General features: G+C 31.7%; 1 protein-coding gene across 10 annotated transcripts in view; it reads right to left on the reverse strand.

Moving 5' to 3' along the window:
• Window positions 1-19,263, reverse strand: part of pHCl-1 (pH-sensitive chloride channel 1) — a 446,892-nt gene that overhangs the window by 218,159 nt on the left and 209,470 nt on the right. For all 10 annotated transcript variants that reach the window (XM_072542726.1, XM_072542735.1, XM_072542734.1 and 7 more), the window contains exon 4: window positions 8,906-8,994. In XM_072542726.1, the coding sequence (XP_072398827.1) occupies window positions 8,906-8,994 (89 nt within the window). The remainder of the gene's footprint in view (window positions 1-8,905; window positions 8,995-19,263) is intronic.

A 19,263-nucleotide genomic window follows, 5' to 3' on the forward strand; every position in this document is an offset into this window, starting at 1 on the left:
TCATTAAAAGAATGATTATGATCTAGAAGGTGAAGTGCGTATGTAGAATCTGTTTTTCTATTATTGAAAGCCCTTTTATGTTCTGCTATTCGTTTATTAAAAATAAAAGGGCTTTCAATAATAGAAAAACAGATTCTACATACGCACTTCACCCTCTAGATCATAATCATTCTTTTAATGACGAATTTAAAATTCTCCACATTCAAAATAAAGGCCTTAAGCTATCTTTGTTAGAATCTATGGAAATCAACAAATTAAAAAACACAGATATAATTCTGAATGATCATCTTGAGACAAACAGTTCTCCCTCAACCTATTTCATTAGAGACTATAAAGTGTAAACCCATGCCAAAAACAGATCACTTGAGAAAGGCAATCAGCCGAAACAGCTGTAGTGATAAGAATTTAAAATAAATTTTGTGGAAGTTTCGAAAACAAAGTTTTCAATGTTTTATTGTTACATAAAATGAATTTCCATCAAGTAACGGTCGAATCCATCAATTATAATTTTTTTGCATTCTAAAAATTTGCTCTAAAGCCTGATTAGTTTTCGCCCAGATTATTTTCAACACTGAGTTTAATTTTGTTTCATACAGTTATAACTAAAACTTTATATAGGTATAGTATGTTGGAATACTATTTCATGATAGATTTTACATTATGCAATGTCTCCTTTTTATGGCTTGAGCATATGACAGCTTCTTTCCACTGCTTGGGTGTTTGTTTTATGATGTACAATTTATGTATTATCCCATTTATTTCTTCTTTCAGCTTTTCATCACCTTCTTTTAGAAATTTAGCAATGATAGTGTTTTCACTAGCTCTCTTGTTGTTTGTCAAGGTTTTTTAATATAGTTACAATTTCTTCTTTGGTAGGTGCTTCTTAATTATCGATTTGAGGTACTTCTGCTTCACCTGGTAGTTAGTTTTGTTGGTTTCGATCTTGATCCTTGGCATACAATAAACTTGACTTAACTTTCTAATGTTTATCAATTCCTCATAATAAATTTCTCTCTTCATCTTTATAATATCGTGTTGTGTAGTTCGTTCCCATTTGATTTCTTAATAGAAAATCCTGATTGGTTTATTTTCAAATTATTTTTTAATACAACTCAATTTCTGCTCCAAAAACAATCTTTTTTTTTTGTCTGTGCTGACTGGTCATTTTTTTGATTTTAAAAATGTACAGATTTTGGAAAAAAAAACAAAAGATGCATATTGGAGATGATTTACGTAAAAAAGATCCAAATTCTATCAATGATAAGACTGACATCAAAGATCTTTCCAATATCATAATTTAATAAATTAGGTTGTTTTTAATTTTAATAGAAAACTCAATGGAAAGTTCTAAATTGTTGAATTCCTGCTTCCCTAATTATTTCACATCTAAAGTCGTGAATAACTGTTTGTAGAACACTGAAATCTTTATTAAAAACAAATGTTTAAATTGTACTACGAACTAAGCGTACTCCAAAATTTTGCAAAAATATAATACATTTTTCATGCTACCCCTAAAAGTCAGGCCACACGTAGTGCAAGAATGTGTATGACGTGTTGCGTTTGATCATATTAATGTAAGATGTTAAGTAAATTTTCACAAATACTACTACTACTAGTGAACAATAAATACTGCTTTGTAAAAAATAAATATATTGTTAATAAATTACATTGTTATTGTATATAACGTAAGGTATTATAATACATCATCATCATGCAACCTCTTCTGTCCACTGCTGGACATAGGTCTCTCCCATTTTTTGCCACTTTTCACGGTTCTGTGCTTCTTGTTGCCATTTCTTAGATATTCGTCTAATGTCGTCCATCCAGCGTGTTGGTGGTCGTCTCCTGCTGCGTTTGTCTTCTCGTGAGTGCCAGTCAATTAGTTTTCTGGTCCATCTTGTGTCTTACAGTCTCGCTATGTGACCTGCCCAATTCCATTTCAGCTTGGCTATACGTTCGACGACATCACTGATACCTGTTCTTTTCCTTAAGTCTTGATTCCTTATTTTTTTTTTTTTGTCATGCCGAGAACTGATCTTTCCATGCGCCTTTGTGCCACTCGCATTTTTAGTGCTGTTGTTTTTGTGAGCGTGAGAGTTTTTGCTCCGTATGTCATAATAGGAAGAACGCATTGGTCAAATGTCTTCCGTTTCATAGTGATCGGGATATTGCTCTTAAAGATGTCTCTTAGTGAACCATATGCCGCCCTTCTTCTTCTTCTTGCAGTACCGTCTCCTATCGGAGGTTGGCTACCATCACAGCAATCTTTACTTTGTTGGCTGCAGCTCTGAACAACTGTATTGAACTGCACCCATACCACTCCCTTAAATTTCGCAACCAGGAAATCCTCCTACGTCCCACATTTCTCTTTCCCGAGATTTTTTCTTGGATAATGAGTCTAAGCAGAGAGTACTTTTCTCCTCTCATTATGTGGCCCAGATATTCCAGTTTTTTTGTTTGTATGGTTTTTATGACTTCGCATTCCTTCCCCATCTTCAGCAGAACATCTTGATTTGTTACTCTTTCTGTCTATGGTATTTTTCACATTCTCCTTTAACACCATATCTCGAATGCCTCAATGTTTTTGATGTTTATCTTTTTCAGTGTCCAGGCTTCCATGCCGTACAGTAGAACGGAGAACACATAGCACCTTAACATTATCGTTCTTAAGTTTATATTTATGTCCCGGCTGCATAGGAACTTTTTCATTTTGACAAACGATTGTCTCGCTATCTCTATTCGCCTCTTGACTTATATGCCGCCCAAGCCAGTGTTATTCGTCGTTGAAATTGGCAGGTATGGTTGTTCTTGCCTATTCTGATTTCATGACCAAGATATATGTACTTTTCTGTCAATTCTACCACTTGATTTTGGATGATTAGGTGTTCGCTGGGAACTAAATTTGTCATAAATTTGGTCTTACTGATGTTCATTTTTTTACCTATTGTTGATGATACGTTTTCTAATTCTTGTACCATTTGTTGTGCTTCACCCAGATCTTCGGTAATTAGTACTATGTCGTCGGCAAAACGAAGATGATTGAGCATTTCTCCATATATTTTAATTCCTCTATTTTCCCACTTTAGCATTTTAAAGGCGTATTCGAGAACCGTTATAAATAATTTAGGTGAAAGAGTGTCGCCCTGTCTCACACCCCGCTTGATATGAATTTCTTTGGTGGTATCATTTAGTTTTACACGCATTGTGGCGTTTTGGTATAATGTTTGTACTAACTTTGTAAGCCGGTAATCTATTCTACTATTGTTCAGAGCAGTTATAATGCTGTCTAATTCCACAGTGTCGAAGGCTTCGTGAAAGTACGAAGTTAAGTACCAGTGGTCTGTTATATTCTAACGACTTTTCTATTAAGGATTTTACTGTTTGTAGGTGATCGTTTGTTCCGAATTTTGAGCGGAAGCCAGCTTGTTCTCGGGGCTGGTAGAAATCTAACTTTTTCTCTAGTCTTATCATAATTATTCGGGTAAACATTTTATAGATGTGATTCAATAAGCTGATTGGTCTATAGTTTTCTAGGTGCGCCTTGTCTCCTTTCTTGTGTAGTGAAATTGTTACTGCATTGTTCCATGTTTTTGGTATGCAACAATCTGTTAGGCAAAGGTTAAACAACATTTTTATTTGGTTGAGAAGGGCACGTCCGCCCATCTTAATAGCTTCTATTACGACTTCATCTTCTCCTGGCGCTTTGTTGTTTTTCATCTTTTTCATTGCATCCTGGATTTATAATACACTCTAATTGAATTTCAGATTATACACTTTAAAGAATTTCAATATAGTTTTATTGTGATCCTTCCTAAAAATAAATTATCATAATTTCTAAAGATAAAACTACAACAAATATTCAAACAATAAGCCATTTTGTACTAAGCAGTAACCCACTCGATTCTAAAATTCTGGTGTAACATTAGCGAAAACGCGTGGCTTTATTTTTGCACACTCTTCAATGATTCGCATTTTTAATGCTTCAATATCTGTAAATTTTTGGTCAGAATAGATTAGGGGCCACTAGGAGATAGCTTGGGGGCCACTTAGGACACAATATTACAGTCAGGTCCAATCAAACAATTATTAAAGCTGTTTTTAAGGAATTCCTTAACCTCCCAGTTATTTTGCGCAGGGCATCCATCTATTTGAAAACAAATTTCTTCTTCATCTAAAGGTATTTTTGCAATTCTTTGTAAAATTTCTTCCTGTAACAAGTCTAAAAACTTTTTTGAATTTAAATTTTCCTTATAGAAAAATGGTCCAATACTTTATGTCTCAATATTCCTAACCAGACATTTATTTTTCGACGGTATTGGATATGGCTTTCAATAATATTCTCGGGCTTTCTTGTCAACCAAATACTATAATTTTGAACATTTGGTTCAATATTTAATGTAAGTATACATTCATCACTAAAAAAAATGTTTTTTAAACATTGTCTGTCTGCATTAGCCTTCTCTAAAATTTCATAACAAAATTCCGCTCGTAGCTCAGCATCTCCTTCTCGTAGTTTTTGATGGCATTAAAATTTATATGAGCGGAATTTATTCCTTTTTAAAATTTTTAAGGCCGTGGTATTATGATTATTAAACTGGTCTGCAATGGTCCGAGAACTTATTCTAGGATTTTCTACAACTGCTGTTAATACATTTATTTAATTTTGATTTTCTAAATTTCTAGGTAACTCAGCAATATTATGTACAGGTACATTTATATGTACAGGTACAGTTAAAAATCACGGTCCCAGTATTTTCAAAATTTTGTAAAATCCTTTAAATTGTTGAATGACTTGGAATTGGTCCATTAGGATTGTACCGAATATTTTGCCTACCACATAGGTATTATTATAGGCGGTTGAAAATTGAGGACAGAAATTATTGGGGTTAGAGATAGGGCAAGCGAACGGCGCTCAGGGTTTATTTGGAGAACTAGGTCGTGGGTAATTGAATTAACCAATGGGATTGGATCGGGGAACTACAAAAATGCAACAAAGGGACACTTACATGAATCCCCTGGACAAATGGACAAACAAAACAACAAGAAGGACCTCTAGCTACTTAAAATGAACGCCGCTTCGGGGAAACTTCGATGAAAAAAAAGGTTCTTCCGTTCAAAAAGAAAAAAACACAAAAGAGAGGTTGGGAGACTTTTCTAAAATAAATAAACAACATGGTTTAGGGAATAAAATTTAACATTTATTACTGTCTCACAACAAACAATTACAAAGTAAATAGTACAAAAAATACTATATTAATAGTCACAAAGGTAAATACAAAAATAACAAAGAGAAACACTTACTATGTCCTATCAGTTTACAAACTCTTAGAAGTTGGAAATACTACAAAAATTACAATTGTTACTGGGCTATAAATTGTAGCAGAAATAAATCATTACAAATAAAGAAATATCTTTAAGTGACGCTATTCGTATTAACCGTTTTCTAAAAACAAAACAAAATCTCAAATATGATTATATATTTACCAGCTGAAAAAAATAATAAAGCTAGCTGTCATATGTCAAAACTGAGAACAAATAAAATGACAGTTAACCCACGCCCTACAATTTTAATTATTACAATTTAAATTGTTGTGAAAGCCATTATTAGGAAAAAATGTCTATCTTTACTTTAAAAGTTCAAACAAAAAATGTTACCTGGATTTCACTAAAATGCACTTTAAAAGATTAGTGGGGTTGGAATCTGGAATTTAAACTCTCTGCCACTCGAATAAAAAACTGCATCTCACATTTCGAATTATGTTCTAAAACGCTCCTTAGGACTGACTATTTGAGGTTGAAATGGGGACACTGGACTCACAATTTGAAGCTCCGCTTTTTAAAAATACTGGAACATGTGGGTACTTTTTAAGTTTAGTGCAAACGCCGTTCTACAAACTTCTCATATTAGAGACGGCTTACAAACAAAAAAAAAACAGTGATTACTCGTTCAGAACTGACACATCACATTGAGTAAAAATCACTTTTCTTCACAAATTTGCCGGTTCCCTCCGACCAAACTAAACGACGTCTGTTCTCCTTGACCAAATATTCAAACCTGGCTTTTACTGTAACTGAACTATTAACTGCCACAATACACTATATATTTTCCATGAAAAAGGACGAAACACAAAAAAACATTACAAATTTTACATAAAATTTGGACCAACGCTGAAGCAACTGCCCCTGACAACGGCCTCAGCGAGAGTGTAGCAATTATCTTTCCGGCAAAACCTTCTCAGAGATCTAAATGGATGTTTATTTTAAACGCAATATCGAGCGGCTTTTAATAAAAAAAATACCAAGGAATATGCGTCTGAAATATAAACAAACTTAAAACGTTTTTATATCAACTCGGCGACGCAAAGAGGATTGAAAATACTTTTTGGTATTTTAACACATACGAGGGGATTTCAATATATACCAAGGAATTTTAAAATGCTACAGGATATCTTACGCTAAATAAAGAACTGAAAATTCGCGAACTATTGCCTAAATAAAACATTTTTATTATTGCTGCTTTCTCCTCAACTGAGTACGTTTTTTAATCAACTTTATTGTTTTTTAAACAATAAATCACAAAAAGTTTTGGCAATTCAAATATTGTCAAATATCAAAAACATCAATATGACCAAATGCAACATGTCATACACATTCTTGCACCGCGTGTGGCCTGACCTTAAGGGGTGGCCTGAAAAATATATTATATTCTCGCAAAATTTGGAATACGTTTAATTCGTAGAACAATTTTAACATTTGTTTTCGATACATATTTCAGTCCTCTACAAATAATTTTTCTTGACTTTTGGTGTAAAATAATTAGGGAAGCAGGAATTTAACAAACCCATTGAGTTTCCTATGGCCCGTTTGATGATTCACGACACTGTTCCGAGTTCAATAATTTTGGTTTTGATAAAAACCGTTATTTTGACGCCGTTTCGGCAAGATCATACTTTTATTGTCAAGTCAGGTAGTAACGCCTCTTGATGGTGCTTTAAGTAAACTGTTTACTAGAAAAATAGCTAAAAAATGATTATTTAAATATGCTATTGGATCGAAAAGGAAGTAAATATTTAAAAACTGAACGGAAACAGAAATATATATTACGAAAATACAGGACGAGACGAATGGGAAGTCCTATCAAAATATGAACAAAGAAAATGAAAAATGTCGGCTACGACAAGAAGAAAAACATATCAACCATACGAATTTGTTCTCTTAGACCTTCCAAATTATAGAGTTATATTACCAGAAATTTCTTTTTGTTTACGTTTTTTTTATGTAAAAGTCATCATCTGGGAAATTATTCTTGTGACATCTAATTCTTTTTTTTTTGTTTAGCATGCACCACTAATTTATCTATATAGTATACTAGACATATTCTATTTAAAGACTATTGCTTATGTTACAATAAAATATGGACCATTTTCTTTAAATAATTGCAAAATAGTTGCGTTTAAATCACTTTAAAAAATTCCAATATTTCATGGGAATAGTACTGTCCAAGTTATAAGAATGTTTAGCTTCAACTTTAAGGTCAAACTTTAGTCTAAAATGTCAAAATTAGAACACAAAAAAAAAACCTATAGAAAGAAAAAATATTTTTTCTTTTATAACTAAACTTTTTATAACTAAAAAAAAATTTTAGTTATAAAACGAGGTAAAATACTAAATAAAAATACGGAAAATCCCTAAACTTTAGTCATATCTTATAAATATATGAGAATTTAATTCATATCGAAAAATGTATCAAAGTTTATACAGTGCGGAAATAACTTATGAAAAAAAAATATAGTTTGTGTTATTATTTTTGAAAATAAGGACATAAAATAAGTATAAAGTAACATTCCTGGCTGAGAAATATAAAGAATTGGTATAAAACACCAGACAATGCTACCAAGTCGTCTTATAACCTTAGAAAAGAACTGGATATTTGATCACTGACCGATATGAAAAGCTTGATAAAAGAAGAAGATCGTTTCTCCACTTCAATAACTATATTTGTATTTACATGAATTAAATCATAAATGAATGGCTTCACTTCTGATGTCGAAAAAAATTAAATACAATAATATTACCTTGCTGTCTAAATGCTATTTTTTCTCAAATGATTAAAAAGTATCTCATAATGTTATTTACGGTTTAAATATTTATTGTTTATTAACACGATTATAAACTTTGTAGTAGCTGTGTAAAATGACAAAAAAAAACATTTATTTTTAATACACCAATGGTTTTTTTTTCGGAAATACTATTATATTATTATAGTGTCCTACTCTGTGCACTACTCACAGTAGTGAACTAGTGAGTGAACTAGAAGTGACTAGTGAGTGTAGTAGTGTCTGGGGGCTCGGGAGACTGAGACCTCGGAAGCCCTGAAGAAGACATCAGAGAGGATGTCGAAAGCTCGGCAAAATGGATATCGACGCGGTTCAACCCGGAAGACTGGTGAGTTTAATATTAATTTTTATAATAATATTAATCTTAGCTCTAAGTTTAATATATATATATATATATATATATATATATATATATATATATATATATATATATATATATATATATATATATGTATAATGTGAATACAATAATGACATTAAAATAAACCATATAAAATAAAAAAAATAAACCAATATGTCTTATATTAATAATTTTTAAATATTTTTCATGTATGCCGCCTTTTTTTAAACGATATTCCTTTCATCTCGTATAATAAAAACCATTGGTATATTAAAATTCTTTTAACATCAAACACTCGTTCTCGCCACGATTCCATATTTTTTGCTTTCTCCACCTATTCTAATCGAAACACATAAGAGCAACACCGAAAGAGTCCTTTTCATGTCACCTATAAAATCTAACACTCTACCAAGCACCACTAACAATCGTTTTTTCTTTTTGAACTTACCTCTCACGGGCGGCAAGAGTCTCTTGTCATAACGTGTTGCTTTAAGAAGATTATCCAGGATCTCTTTATCGGATTTTCCCTCTTCGAATCTAAAACAAAAAGAAATATGGAAATTTTTGTATACGGCTAAAAACATGTTTTATTTATACTATGACTGCTTTGTGTTTTTTATTAAATATCTTATTAATATTTGAACACACTAAAAAATTGTATTTTTTTTTGTTCGTAGTAACGAGAGAATTTTATTTGAATGTTTTTCTTTAATTTTAATTAATTATGGAAACGATTATCGAATTGATTATCGAATCGATTATCGAAACGATTATAGAATCGATTATCGAAACGATTATCAAATCGATTATCGAGTCTAATCGATTATCGAATCAAATCGATTATCGAATCAAATCATTAAATTATAATTAAATCAAATATAAGGCCTAGGAACGCGTGAAGCTCTTTTTTCACTTAATGTACTGCAATATTAGTTGAAGCAAATGACGAAGTTATAGAAGATTTAATACTAAATCATATTTTAAATGATAACATACAAAATGTACATTCTGTGTTCAATTTTGATAGCTTAGAGCCTGATCAAGCCAAACAGTATTTTCGGTTTGAAAAACAGGACATTCTAGAGGGTTGACTCCTTGCACTTCTTTTACTAGTAAAAGGTCATCAGTGCTTGTAAAACGCAGCCTTTTTGTCTTTTTCACTATTTCCATGTTCATAATTGATAAATATAATGAAATTATAAAATGTTTTATTTGTCTCGCAGATGCTTGACCAAAAAAACACAAAACACGTGTTAACTAATGCACATTGCACAGAAATAAAATTACAGAATAGAAACTTCAATCTCCGAGTACCGGGTCTTGACGAATTGTTGCGATTCGCTGCTAACGTTATCAAACCCGCTTTTCCACGTACGGTAACGGAGCCCGTAAACGTTAAAATCATTTACGTTATTCAATTTTCATACTGCGCATACTCCATTGCTAAAATAACGTTACCGTATTCTCACTCTTTCACTTGATAACTCTCTAAAACTGTCAACACACGATATCCCTATTTCGTCCGCCATCTTTCAAAACAAGTGCTGCTACCTATAGTCGTTTGAGAACGCGAATAGTTGGTGTTGAATAAAGTTGATTTCAAAGAAGTGTAGTAATATCAACACTGATTTTTTTAATCTTTAACCATGTACCTAAGTATATTTATTTTGTGGTATTAAAAGCTATATATAGTTCGTCCCAAACGCTTCTTTCAGTGCGTCATAGTTGATCTAATTCTCTCTAACGCATTAAGCTAGAAGTGACAGAAAAAAAACGTGAGTCTGTGATTATTATACATAGAACTTAGAAAGTTATGTATCGTTTACGAATATTTGTATATTAAAGCGAATTCTACTTATAATTGGTTGGAGTTGGAGTTTATAATACGCTAAATAGATATCCAATCAATGATGCGCATAAATATAATTTGACGCAGAAGGTCTCGATCTTGACAGTACTTTTACAATGTCAACTGATAAAATGATAATTGTCATTCCAAGTTAGTATTTTCAGGCATTTTACAGTGAAAATTTAATTTTGTATTTATTGTCATAAAAATATTTTAAATATGCCGAGATATACCGAGAAGGAACAAAGACTAATATTAAAATTATTAAATTATTTTCAATTAGAAAAAGAAGCTGGGACAACCTTATTACCAGTTTCTGCCATTCATTAACCAATAACTATGAACATGTTATTAGAACTCGTGTATACAGAATGTTTAGTGAAGGTTTGTATCAAAATATAGTTTGCCATAACCTACTGAAATATCACTAGCGTCTTTAAATTTTTTCTTGTTAATTTTAGGCCAACATGTTACCCCTCATACCAAAAATACCAAATTCAAATTGAGACTAAACACTATTTAGTAGAATGTTTAAAAGGGAGACATATACGTGTTTCAACAACCATGATGAAACTTGAATTATTGGAGATGGTAAATCTTAGCTAATTAAGCACTTTCCTTGAAATGAATAGAATATGAATTATGACAAACTGCCGTTCGAATATAATGCAATAAAAATTTATATACAGGACGAAACCTTTAATATGTAAATTAAAAATTTTACCTTTAATATTAAAATACAATTTTGAATTGTAGAAAGTTTTTATTTTATATTTAAAAAAAATAACCTTTTCACATTTAACCGATTACGATCCTGCAACTTTCAGATTTAACTAAAATGTCATGTAATAATTCTCGACATTCTTAAAATCCTATATTATGTCAAAATTAGTGACGCACTGAAAAAAAGGTTTGGGACAGACTCTAATTTGTTTCTCTATGACGTGATAATGTCACCCAATTATGTATTCCAATTTCTCGTACGTTGTTTTTTTTTCAACTAAATATAGGTTAGAATTAACTCTGCTATAATAATTATAAAAAATGTGGAAGTACTCTAGTGTAAATACGACAATAATGTGTAAGATTTATTTAAAAATTATCGTGACTGCAAAGCCACAACATGCATAAGTATTGACTTTTAGATAACCTTGCCTACACACCACAGGCAACAGCAATTCTATGTTATTGAAAGTCAGCTAACATAAGGTTAACGTCAACTAATGATCAATCTAAGTCCTTCGAACTAGAGGTAAGTGGTTGGCGAACGAATCGTTCGACAGGAACAAAAGTATAAAACTCGAAGAACAGTTTTTGTCTTATTAAATTTATGTTTCAAATATTTATTTAACCATGTGGTTTCCGTTTTCATACTCACAGTTACACAGTTGGATATCGTATATGTGATATTGATTTGTTGTTAAATTCTTGTGGAAATAGGCGAAAACAACAAATAAAGTATGACACACAGCAGTAAACTATAGTTTATTTTTATGAACGAGAGAGTAATTAGCATAATTTTAACTGGTAGCTCCGACCACTCCATGGGCGTGCTCAACATTAATTGAAAAATTACTTTGAATAATTGTAAAAAATAAATGAATTATTTCAGTGTTATAAAGTGTTATGTGTATGTAAACAAAAGTGACCTCTTTTATCACACACTATATTAGAACTGACTGGCCTACATTAAAAAGGGTTTTAAAAAATTCACATTTTTTTTAATTTTTAAAAATTACAAAAGAGAAAAAGAGTTTTTAAAACCGTCTAAGGTATGTTAAATAGATGAATAAAAATATTAATATAAAACTTACAGCTACTTGTTATAAATCCAAATCAGATTCAGAAGATGAACTTTCAGAACCAAGATTTATAATAACTGGCTCGATCATTTTATCAGTAATATTGTCCAGCTTCCACATTTTTTCCTCTTCTTTAATAGTGTGATTTACTGCCTTTTCCCAGTTTTCAGGTTTTACATTATTTACGGCCTCCAAAAACAACTTAACATCATGAATTTTAAAAGTGGTATTTTTTCTTGAAACTTCACTCTTTATCTGTGCCCATACCAGTTCAATCGGGTTTAATTCACAATGATATGGTGGGGATCTAAGTACTGTCATTCCACGATTTTTGGCAATTTCATCAATTTCGTATTTTTTAAATTTTTCTTTATGAAGGGCACAAAACGAATAAAGTTTCTTTCTTATAGATCCGGGATGGTACGTAATATTTTTTGAACTCAGCCAATTCTGCAAGTCTTTTTTTAACCACTTGGTTGTGGGCAGTCCTTCTATAAGTCTGGAGTGATAACTTGCATTATCCATTACTATTACACAGTTCTTAGGAAGAAGATCTATCATTTGTTCGAACCATTCTTGAAAGACATCAGCGTTCATGTCTTCATGGTAGTCACCGGTACGAGTTGATTCAAAAGTTAATAAACCACCTTCAACAAAACCGTCTGAACTGCCAATGTGTACTATTATCAGCCTGTGTCCCTTTCCTGATGGTGGGTTTAAACCAGTAGATAAGTTATTTACAAAAGCGTGCCTTTGACTTGTAACAGTTTCATCCTGCCAAAATTTATTTTATGTATGACCCTCGTTGATCCATGTTTCATCAAGATAAAATATTTTTCTTTTTTGGTTTCTCATTTCCTTTATGGTTCTTAGAAAATGTCTTCTCCATATGACAATATCGCTTCTTTCTAATAAAATAGACTTTCTGGGATTCTTTTTCCAGCGGAAGCCTATTTCTTTTAAAAGTTTCCATAACGTACTTCGACTCATTTCTGGGTAGTCCTTATCATCTCGAACTGAGACAAGAACTTTATCCAATGTTGGAAATTCTTGTCTAAAGAAGAATTCATGCACTTTCCGTCGAAGTCCTTCTTTAAAATGATATTCTATTTGAAATTTTGGTTTCCCTGGAGCATTACGTGGCATTTGAAAACTACCACATTTCTCTTCTTTAATAACTCTGTAAATCGTAGATTTCCCAACACCAAGTGTACTGCTAACTAACTCAACGATCTCATCAACACTTTCACATAAACGTTTGTCTGTAAATGATTTAAAACAATTAAATATTAATGTTTTTTCATTAACTGTTAGAGGACCAATTTTTCGGCGTTTACACGGCACTTCCAAACTTTCCATAACACTAGTATACACAATAAACTGCACCTTGCAACTGAAGTACCTACTTTTAGTGAACTGTTAAGAATTTTGAATACGCCACTTGGACCTTCCTACAAAATGGAAAAACCCACTATCACATTTTCTGTGGAATAAGTTTAGAAGGTAATTATCTAGTCAATTACTATCGTAGATTCCTGGAATTAAAGAATTAAATGTTTGATTGTTGAAACCCTTACTCCGTGGAATGCACTCATTTCAGATAAAATAAAACGTTTTATTTTATCTAAAGAATTAAACTTTATTTTGCAAATAGTTAGGTACTTATTAAACTTTTATTGGTTATATATAACCAATAAAATAAACATCTTACATTTCTTGCAAATTCATTAGTACCTGTTAACCTCCATCACTCCGACACTGGCAACCTTATTTAGGGATTAGTAACCCTCACAACTATTGTATTCTATTCTGCTCCAACCTTTATGCCTGTTGGTCATAGTCAATTTAAAATTGTTTTCCTATATACTTCTGTAAACTTGTTGACAAATATCTGTTTTTCATTGAGTCACCCGTATTAACAGTTTAGGGATTTGCATACATAATTTATTGTTTTATTACTCTCTCATACATAAAAATACACTATAGGGAAATGAGTGTTTATCAACACAATCGCTATAATTACTGTCCATTTTTAGTGAGAAGCTGTTACATCAGTCCAACAATTATTTTTAACATTAATATTTTGTGCTCATAAAAAAAATGCAAATATTAGTAACTAACTATATGGGTATATCGAAAGCAACAGCTTCAAGAATTGAAAATATATCAAACAAATGATGAGATGGTCCAAGTTAAAGAAAAATTTTATTTTTGTTTACTTTAGTTGATCAGTGTGATTACAGTTTAAAATCATATTTGATGATACAGCTAGACAAGATGCTAGAACAGAAGCAGAGAATATTTATAATGATTCTCCCATACGGACTAGGAATGTTGTGAAAAGGCAAAACAGGGTATGAAACCCATCATCATCATCATCATCGTCAATGGCGCTACAACTCTTCGTGAGTCTTTGCTGCGTTTACTATTGCCTTCCATGTTTGTCGGTAATGTGCCAGTAATTCCCATTGTCGCACTCCCATTTTCTCTAGATCTTCTTTGACTGAATTTTTCCACCTTTTTCTAGGCCGTCCTACAGACCTTCTTCCCTCTGGCCTTTCCCAGAATACATTGTTTATAAGGCGATTGTCGTTACTGCGTATCACATAGGTATGAAACCCATAATTCCCAATTTTTTAAAATCAAATAAGAATAATAATTTTTTAAAGATAATTTGTTCAACACAAAAAAAAATTGGATACTACTACACTTTAAGGAAAGAAGGATTCGAATTATGAACACTGTTTTATAAATAAATATTAAGGAGCAATAAAAATACAAATAATTATGTTGTTAGCTCTTAAATTTCGAATGGACAAGACGACAATTCCAAGTAAATGAAACCAATAAAAGTAACGATCGTGCTCAGCTCTAGCGCGATCTGATTAGCATATATGTTAATCGCTGTTGGCGAAAATATTCCCTTGACCCAGATTTACAACGTACATTAGGGATAATTAATCTTAATTCTTTGCAGAAAACTACTCAAAGGGCTGAGAAAACATATCACCCTTAAACGATAAAAAGTTGTTAACAATGAGAAATCATTTAACGAGGTTGAGCGGTATTCGAAATAGATGATGGCAGTTTTTACTGTTGTTAAATTTGCATTAATGGTAAATTAGCACAAAAGCACTACACTTTAAAAGTAAAAAAAATGATGTATTTAAAAATAGTATCATCATTATTTTGGTCAAATATTCTAAATGGCAACAAATTAAAATGATTATGTAGGAGGTTTAGATATAAGAACTCTACGAAAAAACTTAAAACCAGATCTTAATTCAGCTATAGTAACAAAGTTAGTCATTAAATTACATATTTGTTAATGATTGTATTCTTTTATTCCCGCGTTAGTGGGTGGTCCTTCGAATTGGTATTCATTACATTACTTATTACGCCCTAAATGTTAATAAGATCGCCATCTTAATTTATTGTTCATCTTCCTACATTTTTAATGGTCTTAGAGCCAAATTTGGAACCAATCTTCTATCATTAGTTTTTTTTCTCACACACAATACGTTCAACTGTTGCTACTGATACTCCTGTTAAAAAAGAACAGCGGCTAACAGCTTTCGTTAAAGATGTTAAAGTGTTTTTTTTGTCCATCATATACCTTCCAGAAAATTTGTTATTTTTTTTGTAAGACAAGTCTATGACGTGGATGTCGTGTCTTCTTAAATCGTCAGTCCATCTTGTAGGTGGTCGACCGACGCTTCTCTTGTCTTCCCTTGGCCTCCATTCCAATAACCTCTTTGTCCATCGCCCATCTGTCATTCTGGCTATGTGTCCTGCCCATCTCCATTTTAGTCTGGCTATCTTCTCGATGATGTCAGTCACTCCGGTTCTTCTCCTGATGTCTTCGTTGGTTATTCTGTCTCGCAGAGTTATTCCTAACATGGACCGCTCCATTCTTCTCTGCGTGACTCTCAGTTTGAGAAGTCACTGAGAGTCACGCATTCAACATAGTGTTGCCCAAAATCGGTCTTGGTCTTGCAGTATTGGTCTTGTTCTTGCGTTTTCGCAAGACCAAGACCAAGACCAAGACCGCCTAATTTTAGCAAGACCAAGACCAAGACTGACCCTGCAAGATTTACGCAAGAACAAGACTAAGCCTGCGAGACTCTTGCGTCTTGCAGTTAGGGCGGAGTGTCGTTTTAGCGAGTGTTGTAGTTCGGGTATATGCTTAAAGACTCTATGAGACGCAAAAAAATATGTAATAAAAATTTGAAAAACTGGACTTATGCGCATTACGAACAATACGATAAACATACATCAAAATCATCAATCAAAATATTCATTAAAAACAACACGTTTGACACGTGCTCAGAGGTCATAATTACAATGTAAAAATAAAATATTTTGTACATTCTTTATCAGCATACGACTTCTTCGCTCTGAAATTAATTGTCCAGATTTTGAAAATAGCCGCCCTCTAATCATAAAATAATCTTACATTGCTACGCCGACAGTAATATCGTATCGAATTTTTTTAAAAATATGTCATCGTAGCTAATAAAAAATATAACAATTATTATTACGGACACCCACTTAATAATTTAATTTTTTTCCCATTATAATTTAGTTAGGAGGAATCTAAATAAACAAATCTTATCGGCCTAAGACTAAACATTGTTTCTGCTGAGTGAGCGATGAGATCATTCGGGTAAACCAAATTTGCTGAAAGAGCGCGACTAATATTCAAAAGTTTATTAGTAACAGATAATGTCGCTTAGCGTGTAAACAAAATACCGAAATATTTAGAATAACGAAGTAACGATATATGATATATAATTCTCGGTTTGTTATTAGATACTTAGAGTATTGAATAGTAACGGACATTTATAGTAGTAGTTACTTTTTCGACATCATTAAACGTCATTTGACAAGTTTACAATTTGACATGGGAGACAAAGATTCAAATGGTTTTAGTAGGAGTAGTGAGCGTTGGAATTATAGATCTAAAAGACCTAAAAGCAAATTTGATGAGTTTTTCGAAATAATTCATGCATCCCAAATTGCTTTGTTTAAATTGTGCCTACATAGAAAGGTTAAAATGAAAATGAAAAACAGAAACACTTCAGGTTTAATATCTTTTAATTAATTAATAAATTTTCACAAAAAATAATTACAAATATTTCCTGAAAAACCAAAATTCTGGTTTCTAAAAAAATGTTCCTACTACTTTATTTTGGTAAATTAATGTATTTATTAAGTAGATATCTCCTTAATTTAAAATAACTTCTTTTGATTATCATTGCTTTCTTACCTATTCTTTATTTTTTCAAGTTAGTTTTTTAATTAAAAGTAGAGCTAAGATTGTTAATAACATTAATGTTGCTTTTAAGTGGATTATAGTTTGTTATCTTATCACCTAAAGTATATGTGCCTCATTGATACCTGTATGTCGATTTTTGCCACGTACCAATCTTTTTTAAGATTTCCATTTCATATATGGTGGACGTCCATCAATACCTTTCTAGACAGAGAATGTTCTTTAAAATACAGTCAAGTTTATGTCATTCATTTTTTTTTGTGTTTTAACCATGTTCGATTAACTTTCGTGGGGCGTGGTAGATAGCTGGGTTAGTTAGAGCATAGGCACGGATCGCTTAGATCGTGGCTTCAAACTTCTATAGTAACGTTTAATAATTAGCAATAGGCTAATGGGTAACTGCAAGACTTGCAAGACTCTTGCTGCAAGACCAAGACCAAGACCAAGACCGGGAGTGCAATACCAAGACCAAGACCAAGACTGTCTAAGTCTCGTCTTGTTCTTGCATTTGGGCAACACTAATTCAACAGCCGATACTATAACAACAACAATAAACACTGATGGCAAAAACTCTTTGCATGTTTTAAGTAACATTTTTGCCGATTAATCATTTACTGGTAATTGCCACAAAGATATTATCCAGACTATTTAATTTTCAATCAACGACAAAAATGTAATACGATGTTAAGTATAAATTTACATTTTACAAAATTACACATTTTCTTGTCGATAACAGTTTTTAGATAACATTAATCATTTTTAAATGATATGTGTGAATTTGAGAAATTGATTCCGGTAAAAGCTTTATTCGTATAAAGTCCCGTACCTATAATAAGGCAAGATCGAGCAATTATGAAATTCATAGAATGAGAAAGGCACGGAGATAACAACATAATTATTTTCTAATAAAATAATTTAATTCTAAAAAAAAATAATGAAATAACCACAACGCTGGAATTGTATAATATCATAACAGTTGGCAGTTTTAAAATCGGTTATTAACAATGAATCACCCTCTCTATTTTCTTGTCAGGGTATAATGTCTTCACTCTTTTTTCGATCTTTCAGCGTATTTCCTGTAATTCCAGCGTAAACAACAAGTATTTTTGTTAGTGCTAATAACAATTTTTGCACCGGCTTCATTTTAATTTTAACGTTGTAGACATTCTCAAGTTTTTCTGTAAAACGAAAGTAGAACTATTACCTTAGAAGATACGTATTTTTTATGTTTACAATTAATAAATTACAATAAATTACATAAATAATTACATAATTACATAAATACAAAAGTTTTCGTCTGTATTATGTTTTTTATGTTTTTTATGCCTTTAATAAATAAACTTAAAAAATATAACACAGACGAAAACTTACTTAATTTTAAAAAACTCAGAGCTGAATCAAGATATCTTATGAAAAAAAGCAAAAAAAATACTTGGAAAGACTACGTATCGTCCATAAATTCATCAACACCTTCACAGGTTATTTGGTCTAAAATTCGGAAACTTAAAGGTACCAACTCCTTTAGGCATATCAATGCAATAACATATAATAATGAGATCATCACCTGTAAAAAAGCTATTTGTGAAACTTTAGCCGAAGTTTACCAAGAAAATTCTAGCGACCAAAATATAACGCCGCAATTATTATTACATAAGCAAAATATATAATCATTCGAAATCGTTGATAAGGAATCTGGTGATCCATTAAATGCTACCATAACTCTTCAAGAACTAGAATAAAATGAACTCTTGTGTACATTACTCCACTTATAACCCTGCGTGGTTGATGTAGATTATATGTTTTTTTCTAAATAAAAAAAATTAATAAATCTCAGTGCCTAATGGGATTTTTATGTCCAAAAGAATAGACGGGACATATCT

The sequence above is a fragment of the Diabrotica undecimpunctata genome, chromosome 9 (genome assembly GCF_040954645.1).
Source record: "Diabrotica undecimpunctata isolate CICGRU chromosome 9, icDiaUnde3, whole genome shotgun sequence".
Taxonomy (NCBI): Eukaryota; Metazoa; Arthropoda; class Insecta; order Coleoptera; family Chrysomelidae; genus Diabrotica; species Diabrotica undecimpunctata.